The sequence below is a fragment of the Physeter macrocephalus genome, chromosome 15 (assembly GCF_002837175.3).
Source record: "Physeter macrocephalus isolate SW-GA chromosome 15, ASM283717v5, whole genome shotgun sequence".
Taxonomy (NCBI): domain Eukaryota; kingdom Metazoa; phylum Chordata; class Mammalia; order Artiodactyla; family Physeteridae; genus Physeter; species Physeter macrocephalus.
In genome coordinates this window covers 38,210,963-38,229,474 of record NC_041228.1, presented here as the reverse complement: position 1 = coordinate 38,229,474, position 18,512 = coordinate 38,210,963, and the positions used below count along the sequence as shown (strand labels likewise).

General features: G+C 42.4%; 2 protein-coding genes across 3 annotated transcripts in view; one reads left to right on the top strand and one right to left on the bottom strand.

Moving 5' to 3' along the window:
* Positions 1-7,975: 7,975 nt before the first annotated feature.
* The window catches only part of ERICH5 (glutamate rich 5), a 20,356-nt gene continuing 9,819 nt past the window's right edge, over positions 7,976-18,512 (top strand). The window contains exon 1 of the mRNA XM_024115927.3: positions 7,976-8,299. Coding sequence (XP_023971695.1) covers positions 8,242-8,299 — 58 coding nt within the window. The 5' untranslated portion in view covers positions 7,976-8,241. The remainder of the gene's footprint in view (positions 8,300-18,512) is intronic.
* The window catches only part of RIDA (reactive intermediate imine deaminase A homolog), a 42,048-nt gene continuing 32,783 nt past the window's right edge, over positions 9,248-18,512 (bottom strand). The window contains exon 7 of one of the 2 annotated variants that reach the window (XR_008619477.1): positions 9,248-9,329. Coding sequence is in view for 1 of the 2 variants with exons in the window: in XM_028500443.2 (XP_028356244.1) it covers positions 9,300-9,329 (30 nt within the window). In the remaining variant the exon portion in view is untranslated. The remainder of the gene's footprint in view (positions 9,330-18,512) is intronic. The other variant, XM_028500443.2, reaches the window with a different exon arrangement.

The window sequence follows — 18,512 nt, the reverse complement described above, 5'->3', positions numbered from 1 at the left end:
CCGCTGAGCGCATCTCTGCCCCAAGTCGGGGCTCTTGAGGAGACTCGGGGAGGACCGGGGTGTGCCGCAGCTCCCGGGTCTACCCTCCGCCGTCGGTTCCGCCGGGGCTGAAGCAGCTCCGTGCACTGCCCTGCACTCACCCAAGTTGCCTGTACAAGTTGTCAGAGAACGGTAGCGCCCCCCTCTGGCTCCCCTAAACTCACCTCTTTTGTGGCCGTGTTAGTGGGAACCTGTAAGCCGAATTTTCACTGGGGTGATAACAGGTCTAATTAAAAATCTTTTTGTTGTGAACGTTGGACCTTGATACAGATATCCAGTAACGAATCATTCAAAATATTAGGCACAGAAAGTCTCTCACCAACACACACACACATACACACACGCAAAAAAAGGTAAAATCTGACCAATAGGTAAGCTGTCATCGTGTGTCAACTTTTAGGAATCTATCCTACAGGAACAGTCACACTTGCCCAAAGACATGACAATAAGGATATTTATTTCAGCACTAATTTTTAATAGCAAAACAAAAATAGAAACATCAAATTTTCATCGTTCTTAACAAGTATATATGTTGGTATATGTATAGACAATTCAAGTCTGGAAAACTAATCATTGGAACGTATCTTGGATGAGAGAGAAGAGTAGGTGGTGAGGAGAGAACATTTACTTTTACTTTGTATGTTTCAGCACTGCTTGAATTATTTTACATTTATTATTTTACAGCATGCATTGTTACCTAAAGAGCTCCTTTTAAATAAAAAAGTGGTTGTTTTCAATAGAGCTTGTGAAACATCAATTATATCTTAAAGCAGTATTTTTCAAAGTATGGCTCCCATATCACCTGATTCAGAATCACCTGGAATTCTGAGTCCTGGGCCCCACCCAGGTCTGTGGAAGAAATCTTTGGATGTAGGGCCTGGGAATCTGAGGTTAATGAGCAGCCTCCACGATTCTCATACATACTTAAATGTGAGAAGTAGAGAGGAATGAAATAGCCTAGTTGGTTCTGAGGCATGCATGCTTAGACAGAGACACAAACTAATGATGCCTTACACTTTTATAATGAGCTCTATACTTTGAATGCTTTTTAATATCTACTTTCCCTCAAAGTAATCAGGCCAAATATTACCCGCATTTTAGAAAGTATATGATTAAAGCACTTGAGGTGACTTTCCTCAGTGCTTTTCATTTTATAATACCAAATTTCTGGTCCTTAATATATGTCCTCACTATGTATATATATATATATATATATATTTTTTTTTTTTTTTTTTGTCTCCTCAATATTTTAAAGAAAGGCCTTAGGTGATTAAAGCACTTGAGGTGACTTTCCTCAGTGCTTTTCATTTTATAATACCAAATTTCTGGTCCTTAATATATGTCCTCACTATGTATATATATATATATATATATATTTTTTTTTTTTTTTCTTAATGTCCTCACTATATTTTAAAGAAAGGCCTTAGGTGCTTTCTCACAGGGATCTTAACCATGGTTTTGTACTGGAAGCCAGGGAAGCCCAAAGTACTCAATTATCCATACATTCATATATATGAATCATGACCACAAAATGTTTGAGAATTCTTCCTAGGGAATCTTAACTGATTTTTGCCATATCTTTTTGGAGATATATTTAGGTTCTTGGTTTTTTCCATTTAATACCTGCAGGACTTTGGTCAAATTGTCTAACCTCTCTAAGCTTCAGCTTCCTCATCAAAAAACTGGAATGATAATGTCTACCTCATGGTATTGTTATGAGGATCACAGTAAACGTAATGGTGTATGAAGCAGCTAGAACAGGGCCTTGTACATAATAAGTGTGCAGTGGATGTTAGTTCTCTTCCTCAGTCCCACTCCTATCTCCCTAACTCCCCACTGTAGCCACCCATCCACAACTTAAGTTGTGGTTCACAACATTTCAAAACCCAAACACTAGGGGAAGAAACACTTGCCATGCAAGAACGACAGTCAAATCCTTTGGCTCATGAAGATTTTGTAAATATTTCCACACTTGTATTTATTAGAGCAGGAGTTGGCAAGCTTTTTCTATAGAGAGCCAAATAGTAAAGATTTTAGGCTTTTGGGCCATATGGTCTCTTTGGCAACTAAACTCTGCTGATGTAGCACAAGAGCAGCCACAATATGTAAATGAATGAATTTCATTCATTGAATGAATGAGCACGGCTGTGTTCCAATCAAACCTTATTTACAAAGTCAGGATTTGGCCTGCAGGCCATAGTTTGTTGACCACTGTGTTAGAAGATTACTATTACTTTCATTAAACATAGCTACTTTAAGTCACATCATTATTCTAAAGAGATGTGTATTGAAGTATTTACAGATGAAGTGTCATGATATCTGCAACTTACTTCCAAATTGCTAAAATAAATGTAAATAAAATCCTGAAATAAATGTAGATAAACAAGTAGGTAGAGCAAATGCAGCAACATGTTAACAACTGTTGACTTTACAGTGTGGGGGGGGAGGGGTGGGTGAGGTGGGACTTCCCTGGTGGTCCAGTGGTTAAGGCTCTGTGCTTCCACGGCGGGGGCCTGGGTTTGATTCCTGGTCAGGAAACTAAGATCCTGCATGCCGTGCAGCGTGGCCAATGAATAAATAAGTAAAACTACAGGGGAAAAAAAAACCAAGAATATTTTTAAAAATAAAAATGAAAAACCAAGTGGGGGGCGTACAGGTATTCATCGTACTAGTCAACGTTTTGTGAGTTTGAAAATCTTCATACCAAATAGTCGAGGAATTTATATGTTTCAAGAAAGGACTTTGCCATTCAGACATTATTTTATTTTTTCTGGATGCTAGTCTGTAGCATTTCAGAGTGATTTAGAAAGAATACCAACAGGTAAATGTGACAGGACAGAATTCACACAAGGCTCTCTGGTTTTCCTTCCCCAAATTCACTGCTCTAAATTTCTGAGACTTCTGCAGGCACCTGCATTTATTGTGCTTCTGGTTTTTACTTGCTGTGAGAATGAAAAGTGACAGGCTGCATTCCCTGTTAGAGCAAATACCAACAAGATCATCTGCTATTCATTGGTTCAGTACACTGGCCCATCCCCTTAATGTCAAGCAGTTAAATCTATCATATTCATTGTCATCAACTATTAACTTATTCAATGTCCAAATTAGGAAACAACCCATTAATGATTTGGAATTCTATTTGTCTAACTCAGCCTTCATATTCTTAAGGCACCCTGGACGTTAAACATGCTCAGAAATAAAGCAGGGAGAGGGAGGGATTGTGAATCCAAGTGAAAAGACCCTGTAAACTCAGTGAATGTTGGTGGCCTTTCAGCTAGCTAAACATACGTACACTGAGACACGAATTCTGAACCCATGGAGGACAAGAAGGAATGAATGCCACCTATTCCTCTCCACCCTTTCTGCCTCCACATAATGAAGAATCCAGAATATTTCTCCTATACCCCTTTCTGTTCAGACTGGGAATGCTCCAGACTGCACTGCATTAAAAATAGGGCAGAGAAACACCTCCTATTTTCTTAAAAATCATTTTTCCATTCCTCAAAATGGGTATATTTTTATACTCTTGGATACAAAGAACCCAGAGCACTTTATTCACTGTTTTACTGTGGAGGAGTGACACTTTTGGAAAGTAGAGTAGTTTTACATTTCTTAGAGTCAGTTTTTGAAGTTTTAGTGTTAAATGAGATTCCTGTGTTTCTAAGGGTCCACAAAAGTATGACGTTTTACATTTTATTTTTAATAATTTGAAAAGTCTAACATACACTTTTATTCTTAATAAAGCTATAGTGCACAGGCTTCTTTTTTTTCTCTTTTAACTAAAATTTAATTCTGTAACACTGCATGTCATGCTGATCAGAAAATGTCCCTGATTACTTAATGGAGAAATAGACAATAAATGCAATTTTGTGACAACATCATAACATGGGTATGTCAAAGAAAAGTGATAAAAGGAGTCCTCGAAGGTAAAAAAGATTTATGAACTATGCCTTCAGGATGTAACACATCAGCCTGTAAAATCACAATATCGGTTATGATTCCGTATTATCAAGATAGGACTAAAGGAAAAAGACAGGACTGGTAATTGCTAAGAATGAGTGTGGTCTGGGAGAGGGGAGGGAGAGTAAGCATTTTATCTTAGTTTAGATACTTATTTTGTAAGCAATAGAAACAAGTTAGCCAGTTGAGCAGAAAAGGAATTTATTTTGTAGTTCACCAGATGAACAGGAAGCCTGGAGAGCAAGAACTGGATCTGTGTATACTGGTCATGGGGGAGGCACCACCATTTATTAGTCACTGGTTCAGAGCACACTCTGCAAACCTCAGGACAGCATCCCAACTTTCAAAGGCGCTTTACCTTGGCTGTGCCATAACTGAGTGCCACCCTATCATCCTATAGGCTTGGCTTCTTCTGGATGATGAGGTATGTGGAAAGACCGGTAAATCACATAGAAATTAACCTACTACCTTGCTTGTCTCATAGTAAAGTGAGTCTTTGATAAGATATGATACTGAATGTAATGTCTTGATGGATGTGTGACGGCTTGATAATACCATCCCCTAATTGATGGTGTTGGCAGAGGCATGATGGGCAGGGAAAGCAAATTTAATCCAGTGTGTATTACAGTAAAGATTCTCTACTGTCCCCAAAGAGGTCCAATAAGTCTTCCACAAGGAAGATCTTCAAAGTAAGGATACGATTTCAGAGGCTTACAGTTGGTTACTGCTGCTGCTGCTGGCAAATCAGGCACTCAGCCAGGAAAACCATGTTAAGTGGTTTGAGCCCATACATACCTTCTATCCTTGTCATTTTATACTTGAGCACATTGAGCAAGCATTGGGGATGGCTCATGAGACAGATCTAACATCCATGGGGTACCTGATTATTACTGTTCACCTGATTATAAAATGCTTCCTCTGAAAGAAATGGAAGAGACCACGACTTGACTAACAAATTATCTCTGAGGCAAAGTAAGATACCCAAGTCAACTCCTAAAACATAATTGGTGGGGAAAAGGGGGAACTTACCTGGGCCCAGTAAGCCCTGGTTTAGCACGAAAGCATTAAGAGTCAGAGAATTCCAAGTCACGTATTTATGTTTAATCAGTGAGTGATTGCATCCCATTTTGTAACAATGGAGTTTTGAAATTTTTCACTAGCTAAATAAAATGTGGCTTTCACTTAAAAAAAGAGAATCATCTGAAGTGGGAGCCTGCTACGAGCTGACTTGTGGCCCACCCCAAAGTCCTATGTTGAAGCCCTAACCCGCACAGTGGCTCAATCTGGAGACAGGGTCTTTAGGAGGTAAATGAGGTCATAAGGGTGGAATCCTAATCTGATAGGACTCTGGCTTTACAAGAAGAGGACGATCCGCCCCCCTCCCCAACCCCCCATGTGAAGACACAGTGAGAAGGTTGCCATCCATAAGCTAGAAAGTAAGCTCTCACCAGAAACCACATCGGCCAGCATCTTGATCTTGGACTTGCTAGGCCCCAGAAGTATGAGAAATAAGCATCTATTGTTTAAGCCACCAAGTTTATGGTATTTTGTTATGGCAGCCCACACTGACTTCTACAGGGCCTTTTGATAGCATTTATATAAGAAATAAATATTTCCCAAATCTAGGCTTATTCTGAAAGGTCCATCCACATTCCTCCTTTAAACTTCCTGGCACTAATCCTGTATTCTTGTTCCTTCTCAGTTCTTGACTTGGAATCCAGCCAAACCATTAGCCACTTTCAAAGTACTTCTCTTTCCTTGGGGCACAGTAACCCCAGATAGAAGGTAAGGAGAAGAATCACGGTACATATTTGTAATGTTATGAAGCATACTTCCTCAAAGATACCCAGTCTCCTATTCCTAGCAAGGGATTTGTGAACCGACTGCTGGATGGCCAAGGCTTCATCCGGCTTGCGCTGCAGAAGGGAGGGGGAGAGGAAGATGGAGAGAGAGAACAGAGAAGGGCTCAGGAGGGGGAGGAGAAGGGAAGATGGGAATGAAGGGAAGGAGGGAGGGAGAGACCTCTAAACATATGGTAATGTCCATAGCTGTGTACCCCATGACCCACAGAGGGAAATATGACAAATTTTAGGCAATTTGAGCATCACAATAAATAATGATGCTGTTATGAGCTGATCGTGTCCCCACCAAATTCGTATGTTGGAGCTTTAACTCCCTATACCTTAGAATGTGGCTGTGTTTGAAGCTAGGGCCTTTATAGAGGTAATTAAGGTAAAATGATGTCAATCCAATATGACTGGTGTCCTTATAAGAAAAGGAGATTAGGACGCAGAAACACATGTCAGGAAGACCATGTAAAGATACATGGAGAACACTGCTATCTACCAGCCAAGGAGACAGACCTTCAGAAGAAACCAACCCTGCTGATACCTTGATCTCAGACTTCCGGCCTCAGAACTGTGAGAAAATAGATTCCTGTTGTCTAAGTCACCCAGTCTGGTACTTTGTTATGGCAGCCCTAGCAAACTAACACAGATGATAACATAACTCATTGACTAACATAAGAATTAACGAGTATTTATTGCTCTAAATAAATGAATAATAAATGCAGGGAAAGGGAAGGTGCTCCCTTACAGTAGAATGTCAATAATAAATGTAGACAGAATAATGTAGAAATTAGGAAATTAGAAAAACCACCATTTGATAACCATCATAGTAGTAAGTGTTCCAAGCAAGAATATTAATGTATGCTAATGTAGCAGATAAAAGTTTGATGAGACATGTACACACACTACTACACTTTAAATAGATAACCAACAAGGACCTATTGTATAGCACAGGGAACTCTGCTCAATATTCTGTAATAACCTAAATGGAAGAAGAATTTGAAAAAGAATAGATACATGTATATGTATAACTGAGTCACTTTGCTGTACACCTGAATCTAACACAACATTGTTAATCAACTATGCTCCAATATAAAATAAAAATTAAAAAAAAAGTTTGATGAGATACAGGATACTTAGTCTTAAAACTCTCTTCCCATAAATTACAAAGAGTAAAACAGTAGCTTTTCAGTGGAGAAAACTAGCAGACTAACTGCTAGGTAGTTAAGAAACCTACCTTAACTAACTGATCAAAGTTAACATCACCAGACTTCCCTGGTGGCTCAGTGGTTAAGAATCAGCCTGCCAATGCAGGGCATGGGGGTTCAATCCCTGGTCCGGGAAGATCCCACATGCAGGGAAGCAACTAAGCCCTTGCACCACAACTACTGACCCTGCGCTCTAGAGCCCACGAGCCACAACTACTGAAGCCCACGTGCCACAACTGCTGAAGCCTGCACGCCCTAGAGCCCATGCTCCTCAACAAGAGAAGCCACCGGAATGAGAAGCCCGCAGACCCCAACAAAGAGTAGCCCCTGCTTGCCGCAACTAGAGAAAGCCCACACGCAGCAAAAAGTTAACATCACCAATAATAGGGCAAATTGACATCATGTGCCCCTTTATATGAATCCACAGACAACATAACGTCTGCCCATTCCAGACAAAACTGCATCACCTGAAAACAATCATGAGGAAACATCAAACTCAAACTGAGAAACTTTCTACAAAATAAATGGCCTGTTCTCAAAACAAAGAAAAAACAAAACAAAAAACGAACGACGAAGAAAGACTGACGAACTACTTTAGCTCGTTAAAGCAAACTAAAGAGAGGCACGACCCCTAAATGCAATGTGTGGTCCTGAGTTGGACAATTGACCAAACTTGAAGAGAGAGTGGATTAAATAGTATGTTATCAACGTTAAACTTCCTTGTGGTAACAGTACTGAAGTTATGTAAGAAGACTGTCATCACAAATCTAGTCACCAATCAATAGCCACTGGCTACAATCGCCTCCTCCCCTCCCCAGCGATTTCGCGATGCTTCAGATGAGCCCTCCCAGGCCTTCGCCCTCCCTCTCCCTGACATCATCCCTATCCCTGCTGAAGCCCTTTTCCTCTCTGCCTTTCCCACCCTCTCCATCTTCTCCCTACCTGGCTCCTTCCTTGTCTCTGTCCTCTTCTGCGTCCTTGCTGTCCCCACCCTGGCTCCTTCCCCCAGCGAGCGGCTCGCTTTCCTTTCCAGGCTTGCGCTCTGCAGCCGCGGGAGCCGGCCGCGCGGAGTCGGAGGAACTGGTGCTGAGGCAGCGGTTCGCGCGGGATCCGGACTCGGGGACCCAAGGCCGCGCGGAGCTGGGACAGGGGGCCGCGCTCGCCCGCCGGGCGCCCTCCTGCCCGCGATGGGCTGCTCCAGCAGCGCCCTCAACAAGGCCGGCGACGGCAGCAGGCCCCGCAGCGGTGAGCAGGGGACCCGGCCCCACCCCCGCCCGGGCCTCGGGCTTCGGGCTTCGGGTCGTTTGCTCCCAGGGTGTCCGTCAGGTGCGTCTCGTGCCCACGCGGCCCGGCAGGGGGCAGCTCCTCCCTGAGGATGCGAGTGGAACCCGGAGCGGCGCTGCTGTGCCCCAGAATGCGGCGGTTCCCGTGCTCTCCGCCGCGCACGTTGCCCCCCGCGAGAGCCCAGGCTTGGGGAGGCCCTGCTGGGGGGTGTGAGCGCGGGGAGTTCGCCTTAAATCCCTAACGCGGTCAGCCACAGCGTTCTCTTAAACAGAGGCGGAATTTCCTCAATTGACGATAACTGCTGTTAATCTCTTAAACGTACGAGATTTCAGGTTACTCCATCAAATAGGTTCCTGCACTTTTAAAGAGGTCACATACATTTTCCTCTATCCTTGGCTTAAGTATTTCTTGACGAATATGCATGTGATTAAAAAAAGTGGTCTTCACTGAATCCTATATAGAAATTCAACACGTATTCTAAGTGTCTACTGTATAACAGCCAGGTGCTTGGCTAGATGCTGAAGGTATTCAATGTAAGTGACCCTACTCTTGGGGTTTGAGGTTGGAAGAGACAGACAACAAACAAGTTACACAAATGATTGTAGGGAATGTTACTCTTGAGGAGGGACAAAAGTGTCCAACGGATGGACGGGGTTTTTTAATCCTCTCAGAAAAGAATGAGTAACCTTGTTTTAAAAAACATTTTATCGCCAGTATAAATAACCATCCACATGAGTCACACCGTTTCTTTTTTTTCTTTTTTTTTTTTTTTGCTGTACGCGGGCTTCTCACTGTTGTGGTCTCCCGCTGCGGAGCACAGGCTCCGGACGCGCAGGCTCAGCGGCGCGGCACGTGGGATCTTCCCGGACCGGGGCACGAACCCGTGTCCTCTGCATCGGCAGGCGGGCTCTCAACCACTGCGCCACCAGGGAAGCCCCCGTTTCATTTTTTATTCATACTTTCATTGCTGTTCTAAGTTTTCGCGGATGTTCTGAAAGAAATGTTAAAACGAGTGACAACCAGTTGCATAGAAAATTAATTAATACACTGCATAAATTGCTCAATGCACATCTCGAATCAATCAACAGGTGTATTTTGCTTCTGATCCTCAGTTAGACAGTACTCTCTTGTAATCGGATACTATTGTATGTTCATTAGCATTTCAACTCCATGGTCTTGGAGGCCCCATAAATAAGTCATTCCTGTTTCTGTAGCTCACAACTTCTTTAAATTCTGTATACAACCCTAAGCCTGTGTTTATGTGAACTTTTAGATAAAAATAGTCCAAGGTTATTAAATGTCCCCTACATGCATTTACTCACTGTACCCCCAGTGCTTAACAATGCTTGGCACAGGATTGTTGAATGAATTACTTCATTTAATCCTTATAACAATGCTTTGACTAAGTATTATGATCATCCCCATTTTACAGAGAAGAGTAAATAATTTGTCCAAGGCTGCGGGGCTCCTTGAGAGTCAGAGCTGGGCTTTGAACTCAGGTACTGTGATTCTAGAACTTGACCTTTTATCTGTTCTTTTCCTCCTTAAACCAGTTTGTGATAACTAGATTTAAACCTGCTTTTGTCTCAAATCACTCTGGTTCCCCATTAGGTGTGTGGTCATCCACTATGCAAACAACAAAAGAAATATAGTGAAGTATAATAGAGTATTTATTATAATTTAATAAATTTAATTTAATATTAAAATAGAGTTTATTATAGAAATATTACAATACATGCACATAATATATTAATATGATATAAATATAAAAAATATTATCACAAGTAAAATATTTATCCCTAAGTAAGAGTCAGTAAACTATGAAGTTTATATTTGCTTCCAAGTTTAAACTAGGAATATTTGGAGGACATTTAGCCTTAGAGATATTTTCAGCAGCTACATAGATGTAGAGAAGTTTCCTGTGCCCTCCCATAGAGCTACAGATAATCTTCATATCATAAGAGATTCTTTTAAAATTCACAATATCAACCTTAGAACTTCATGAGTTAAAGCTGAAATACATCAACTAGCCTGCAGACTGGATTTCTGTTTGTACAGTTCTGCCTAACAATTTTCTGTAACTGGCTTAAGAACTGTTATACATAGTGCAGTATTAGCCTAGAAGCAAAAGCATCATAAAATAATGGCTTGGACTAGATTACCTCTAAGATCTCTTACAGCTCTAAAATCCTGTAACACTAAAATATGGAGGTATAATACTTATTTTCTGGGCTCCAACGAATCAGATAGTTACTACTAGTTAGGTAGCTGTTAGGCTGAATAGGAATAGTCCATACTATTGATCGCGTGCAGACATTTGCTCTGACCCATCAGACACCGAATCCCACTGAGCTGCTTTCCATCACTTCCAAAAGATGACTCACTAGGGAAAGAGATGTGGGGGGGAGGGGACGAGGACAGAGGTAGAGACTGGCCTCCGGTGTAAATAATTATCCAGTGCTACTCAAAGTGCAGAACAGAGCCTGGTACGTGGTAGTCACACATAGATTTTTACTGTATGCCCTGAAATGTGTGAGGAAAGAGGCTTTTCTTTTCCAAAGGACAACTAGACAGATTGAATTGGAATTTCTTGTGTTCATGGAAGCATGTTCTACCTATTAGGACAATTTTTGTTCCTTTCAGTGCCTTGAGGAGCTGATGAATCTGAACACAGAGATTCTGTTGACTTCATAGACATTAATGGACCCAAAGGTTTCCAGGTCTTTGGCATCCAAACCTTCCACCCTGTGCTACCAGGCCCCCTGCTTCTAGGTGTGATTACTGTTCCACCCTTTCCTGATATAAATGTCATCCGTTTCTGGCAGACTTGTTCCTGAGATTTTATAGCTTAAGCACCAATGTGGACAGAGTAAACAGATGGTAATTATTGACAAATTCCTTGCTAGGTTAATGTGTACATTTCCACTGACCCCTGTAATCATGTGTTTGTTCTTATCTGAACTCTCACCAGCTGCTTGGAGTCCACACTGCCTAGGTAATAGGAAGAGGGTTGAATTTCACAGTTATGTGAATTGATCTTTGTACTGTAGAAATACCTTCAGTCATCAACCAATATTTTCACACAGTGACATTGCAGTACTAAGTAGACAAACACTTCTCCTTTGTAACTGAAGAACAAACATCATTAACATTAAAATGAGTTTTATAGGCTTTTCTGGCATACACATATTATATAAATGGGATTACTTTCATTCAAGTGCTAGAAGTCTCTGGACTGAGTCTTGTATGTCTTTGTGTCACCTCTAGAGCTTGGCACAGAGAATGCTCAGTAAGTCTTTGTGGTGGGCCTGATTATTACATACAGCTAATTATAATGGAACATAAGAACTATGTACGTGGTTCAAAAAACTGGAAACATTTGAAAAATGCGTACAGTGAAAAGTATACCTTCCACCCTAGCCCCACCATCTGCTTAGTTCCAATCACAGCCATGGGTAAATACTTTTATTAGGTTTTGGGGTTTTTTTTTTGTATATTGTTCCGAAGTTTCTTTATATACTGCAAATATTATTTCCCTCTCCCATCTTTATTCATAAAATATAGTGTATTATACCCATTATTCTTTACCTTGTTTTTTCAGCTAAAAATATGGAGCTCTTTCTATAATGTCTCTATAATATAGAGTACTTCTTTCTCCTTTTTTACCCTTGTTTGAAAATCCATTGTGTAATTTATTTACCCAGACCGCCAGTGAGGGACATTTGATTTGTTTCCAGTCTTTTCCATTGCAAACAAGACTGCAGTGAATTCCTTTACACATACATCATTTTGAAAGTATGCAAGCATAACTGTTAGACCATTTCCCAGAAGTGGCATTACTAGGTCAAAGGGTATGCACATTTATAATTTTGAGAGCTAACTGCCTAAATGCTTTCCATAAGGGTTGTACCAAATTACACTCTCATCAACAACATAATACATCTTTTTCTAAAACTGAAGGCTTTTGACATTAGTGCAACCTCATCAAAACATGAGCATGGAGCAGCAATCAGGAGACAAGGTAGGAGCACCCAGTTGGTTTCAGATACTTTAGCTCATAATCTCATGTAATCCCCATAAGAGCCTTAGTTTCACCAAGTACAGCTAGAAAACTGCAGCTTAGGGAGGATAAGTAACTTGCCCAAGGTCTCAGAGCTAGTAAGTGATGGACCTGGGGCTTAAGCCCAATGTGTGTGCCTCCGAAGCTCTTGTTCTTTTCACAAACTCCAATCCCATCTGGGTCCTGTCCTGGTTCCACTAGAACTCGTCATGTGCCTGTCCAAGAAGGAGAAATGCAATCCATAGCTTTTGAGGGGGTGGTTGGGTAAGTGGATGGACTGATGGAGATGGGGATTCAGGGGGATGAGAGTACTACTGAAAAAAACAGAGGGAGAGTAAGCATCAGGACCCATGGAAGAACAAAGACTGGAAGGTAACATCGGCCGAGAGGGACTTGAGAAGACAGGGTTGGGTTGTGAAGAGACTCTCCTAGTCGTGCAGGAAAAGATCAACCCAGCAAAACAAAGCTTCTTTGTGTTCTATGAGTCATTCTTCTGTAAGATTGCCACACGTCCCAGCTCACATGTACACTTTCACTCTTTCCCTTTTGTGTTAATGTTTTACAACATCAAGTTTAAAATAAAAAACTAATACTTGTGAGGGTTCCTGAAAGGCTCACCAAAACTGATTTAAAAAAACATCAAACTTGGCCAGGCTTCGAATCCCAGTGTATGTAAGTGTAGGTAGTACAGGTAATGATTTTGTTTTTTTAAAGCGAAATATCAGAATATAGCTCTCCAAGTGAGTGTTAATGTCAGGGAAGTATCATGATGGCCTCAGAAGCTTCCTTACTGTCCCGGAGCTGTTGCTGTTGTTCGCATTCCTTAAATCCTTCCTTGGGAATTGCCATCAGGTGCTGAAGTTCATTCTTTTGTGTGTATTCCAGGGTGTCAGAGCTTCATCCCTTTAAGGATGAAGATTGGCGGGGGGTGGGGTGGGGGAAGGACTCCAAAAACCCAAACCACAAAACCTCACATTGTTTTTAACAGCAAAAACGCCATAGGCATTACGCTTTATGAAGGTGGGTGAAATAAGCCAGGTGGTGCTAGCATACCCAGAAACAAGGCTGGTCATTGGAGGTGGAGAAAAGAAAGGGCAACCTGTGTCATGGGGTCAAGTTCAGCTGACATCATTTTCTTCTCCTTGGAAGGGCCCAAGGGGCTGTAGGGTCCCCAGGACTACTGGACTGGGCTCTGGTGACATGGTGACTGTGTGGCCGTAGCCCAACATCCGAGAGAGATGACCCTCTTTTCTCAGACCACACAATCAACAGCCCTTGGGCCTCTCCTCCAGCCTGGCTTTTCTAATAAGACAAAAGTCCCTGAGGCCTGATAACATGCTCTTTATTCATACCAAACATTTCTCGACTTTCAAATCTGTATGGCTTTACTTGCTTTGAGATGAGCAGATTTATATTAGGCCCGTTTAGATGAGTGACAGGTCCAAGTGAACATTAAGTAGGAGAGGCAAGATGTAAAAAGATGCAAGAAGCATCATGACATCTCTGCCCTATCTAGATATTTTCCAGGTCGCCGAAAGTCACATTTCATTTATATACAATTTACTCTACGGCCATGACAGTATAATTCAAAGTGGACATCAAAATAGCACCAATTAACATCATGTAAGACAGATAAGTATAAAATGAACTTGACTTCATAGGCCAAAGATCGAAATGACTCTTGGTCAAGAGGCTGCTCAACAAGCCGGCTCTACGACCTGAGTCCCCAGCCTCGGCCTGCTCCTTTGTGGCTGTTCCAGATTCCTCTCCCCCAGGTCCCCACATGCCAGGCCCCTGGGGGTCAGTGATAGACCTGCTTCCTCTTCACTAAAAGAAAGGCCCTTGCGATCTGCTTCTTTCCCCTACAGTCATAAGGATGTACCATCAAATCAAGTATTTTTTTTTTCTATCAATTAATTGTCTGCTCCTTTCACCAGGACACTCATTCGGGGACAATACTTTTTCAAGCCTGTAATGTGTTTGTCTTTATACTCAGTGAAAAGGCCCTTCCTGCTCTCTCCAACAAGCAGCTTTTCTTTAAAACCTAGTCCTAAAGGGTCCCTGCAGGACGAGAACATTCCACCCTTTGCAGACTGCCCTGCTTCATCTATCTTCTCAGCCTTGCCCAGCTAATGCTGCTCTAGTCTATTTTTGGTGACAGAAATACATTTGTCCCTGTGTTGTATGTATCAGAGCTTCCCAGCCTGTGAGCATGGGATCCAGTGTACCAGCCTTCCTCCCAGCCTCTAGGGAGGCAGGGTCGGGATGGTCCGAGTCCTCTGGGTACAGCTTTCTCCATGTGCCCCGTGTGCTGCACAAATACCATATTCTATGTGTGCTGTGACATTAAAGAGATGGGAAGCCCTGGGCTAGGCCTTCCAACTGCTCTATCGCTTTCACTAGTAGTTTCTCTTACTGAGAGAGAACATTTGCCTTCAGCCATCCCAGTGAGGACCTCTGTTGAAATGTCCTCCCCAAACCGCCCTCCTTGCTTCTTTCTCACTGTCATTGGTAATGATAAGGAACTTTTTTCCCCTCCTTATTCTTATCCTTTTCTATTTTCCTAAGACTGATAGGAACCGCATAGTTTCCTTTGGCTAATTTCCTTTTCCTTTGTTTGCCCTGGAGTAGCCTCTACAGACTAGATGGTTTTCTGTTTTTCTTTAATTTATTTTCATTTTTGGTTGCATTGGGTCTTCGTTGCTGCTCTCAGCTTTCTCTAGTTGCGGTGAGCGGGGGCTACTCTTCGTTGTGGTGCGCGGGTTTCTCATTGCGGTGGCTTCTCTTGTTACAGAGCATGGGCTCTAGGCGCGCTGGCTTCAGTAGTTTTGGCACGTGGGCTCAGTAGTTGTGGCTCGCGGGCTCTAGAGCGCCGGCTCAGTAGTTGTGGCGCACGGGCTTAGTTGCTCTGCGACATGTGGGATCTTCCCGGACCAGGGCTCAAACCCGTGTCCCCTGCATTGGCAGGCGGATTCTTAACCACTGCACCACCAGGGAAGTCCTCTATGGACTAGATGGTTATGAGAGGCTATAATCACCTGTACGCCTGCATTGGCAGGCGGATTCTTAACCACTGCACCACCAGGGAAGTCCTCTACGGACTAGATGGTTATGAGAGGCTATAATCATCTGTACACCTTGAATTAGTGTGTGTGTGTTTGTGTGTGTGTGTGTGTGAGAGAGAGAGAGAGAGAGAGAAGCGGGGGGCACACATGAGAGTGAGAATTTCAACATACTAAGAGACAGTATAGAGTTCCAATTTAAAATGTGGGTCTGGAGTTGACTGTCTGGGTCTAAATCCTGGTTCGGGATCATTTATTAGTTGTGTGACTTTGAGCCATTCAACCTCTTTATATGCCTCAGTGATGTCATCTGTAAAATAGGATTAACAGTAGTTCCTATTTCATAGAGTTGTTCTGAGGAATAAATGAGTTAATACTATAGTGTACCTGGAATGGAACCTAAATATTGCCTACACCAGGGATTGGCAAACTGGCCTGCTGGCCAAACCAGCCCACCACCTGTTTCTGTAAATAAAGTTTTATTGTAACACAGACATGCCCATTCACTTACACATCGTCTAAGGCTGCTTTCTCACTACGATGACAGATGACAGAGTTGAGTAGTTGCAATAATGACCCTATGCCTGGAAAAGCTGAAAATATTTACTATCTGTCAGTCCCTTTACAGAAGAAAATTTGCTGACCCCTGGCTTAGAATATTGTCTCGTAAGTCCTCAATAAAAATGATCAATTAATATCAATTTTAGTAAATCTCAATTTTTATTGCTTTTCCAAGATCAAGTTTTGTTTTTTCCCTCAAGATCAAGGTCTAGATCTGAATCTGTTGATTTTCTGAACTTTTTTTCTTTTTAGTAAATGTGTTAAAGAAAAGTGACAAAAATACCGTCAGTAATAGCACAAGTGGTACAAAAATATTCAAAAATCACAAAAGTGGTTATGTGAATGGCCCAAGTTTTATGAACATTTTTCTAAGGCTTCTAGAGCTTATTTTGCTAGGTTACTTGCTCTTGTACTTTTGCTACTATAATTTTTTAAAAATAGACTTGATTTTAGAATTGTTTTAGATTTACAGAAAAATTATGAAGATGGTACAGAAAGTTCCCATATAGTCCACATCCACTTTCCCCTATTATTAACATCTTACATTAGTAGGGTACATTTGTCACAAGAAATGAACCAAGCTTGATACATTATTATGAACCAAAGTCCATACTTTATTTATTTTTAAATTTACTTAATTTATTAATTTGTTTATTTTTTGGCTGTGTTGGGTCTTCCTTGCTGTGCGTGGGCTTTCTCTAGTTGCGGTGAGCAGGCTTCTGATTGCAGTGGCTTCTCTTGTTGTGGCGCACGGGCTTCGTTGCTCCGTGGCATGTGGGATCTTCCCGGACCAGGGCTTGAACCCGTGTTCCCTGCGTTGGCAGGCAGATCCTTAACCACTGCTCCACCAGGGAAGTCCCCCCTCACTTCCCTTAATGTGATCTGTACTAACCATGACAGCAAAGTCATCTGAATTGCATGTGGACCCCTAACCTGAGAGAACAGTAGCAGCGGTCAGCTGAAAGGCCTGGGCTCACAATCCTATTTGGTCTGCCCGCTGCTTTTTCTGGGGGCTCTCAGGGTACACTAACCACCCAGACTTGAGGTCCAAATGTCTGGTGTGACTTTGACTGCTCTGTTGCAAAATTTAAGTATTCCATCCCAGCCACAGACTTGCTAACTGCTAATGGGAATACTCCCTTCTCGAGCACAGACACCTGCTCTTGGCCACAGGCACCTTTGTACTCTGCACTGTGATGGAGTGAGGCGCAGACACAGTGGCTGAGCCGGGAGAACAGCCACCAATATGAGCATCGGTGGAGCTGCTTGCTCACAGCTCTTAGAGAGCAAGGCACAGCAAGTGTTAACCTTCATTTCAGATGAGAAATTAGAAGACCTCTTTGTCCTGACCTAGCCAAGGTGGAGGCTTAGCAAACCCAGCCAGTTCTGGGACATGAGGAAGCTAGAGAAAAAATCTTGCTTCCCAGTATGGAGCTCACTTAGATCAGCTCTGGCCCTTGCTTCACTGCTGAAGCAATATACTCACCTCATCTCTTGTGCTGCCATGGCATGCTAGCATGAGGACAGAGACCATACCCAATGTTTAAAGATGGGCAGCAATGCCTGTGGAGAACACGGGACACCCACACCCATCAGTTCTGTGTGTTTGTCATCCAGTTTAGTGTCTCCTAACTAATCCCATCATGCCTTTCCCTGATAAACCCAGAGTGCTGCCATAGATAAGCTAACTATCTGGGGATCTTGTTAAAAATACTGATTTTGGTTCAGTGGATCTGGGCTTGGGCCTGTGAGTCAGCACTAAAATAAAACCCCAAAACCTCCTAGGTAATACTGATGGTGCAGGTTCTGGAACCACAATTTGCTTTAAAGCACCTAAATCTTCAAAGTAGGATCACACTTCCTTTGGCTCACATCTGAGCTCTGCGACTCCGAACTGTGCACCCTTCCCGGAAAAAAGTTCTTAATCTTTCTGTGCCATATTTCCTCAACTATATAATGGAGATAATAATGGACTTACCTTGTGGAGTTGTTGGGAAGATTGAATGAGATAATCCCTATAAAGCTCTAGGCACAGTGCCTCAATAAATGTTAGCCACTCTTGTTCCTAGTGAAGCATCATGGGCGAGGCCTGCTTAGGTTGGTGAAGTGTCACAATTTATACATATCAGAGGCATAATCTTCACTTTCTCTCTCTTTTTCCTTGTTCGCTGACGAGTCTTTGATTTTGTAGACTGGATTTCTGCTCAAATGTTGGATTCCCATGTGACAATAACGACCATCAATCAGTGAAACTTGCCTTTTTTAGTACAAATGCTGTTGATAATTTTGAAAATGTTTTATGCAATCACTGTAAAATACCTTTTTTTTTTTTTTTTTTGTGGTATGCGGGCCTCTCACTGTTGTGGCCTCTCCCGTTGCGGAGCACAGGCTCCGGACGCGCAGCCTCAGCGGCCATGGCTCACGGGCCCAGCCGCTCCGCGGCCTGTGGGATCTTCCCGGACCGGGGCACGAACCTGTGTCCCCTGCATCG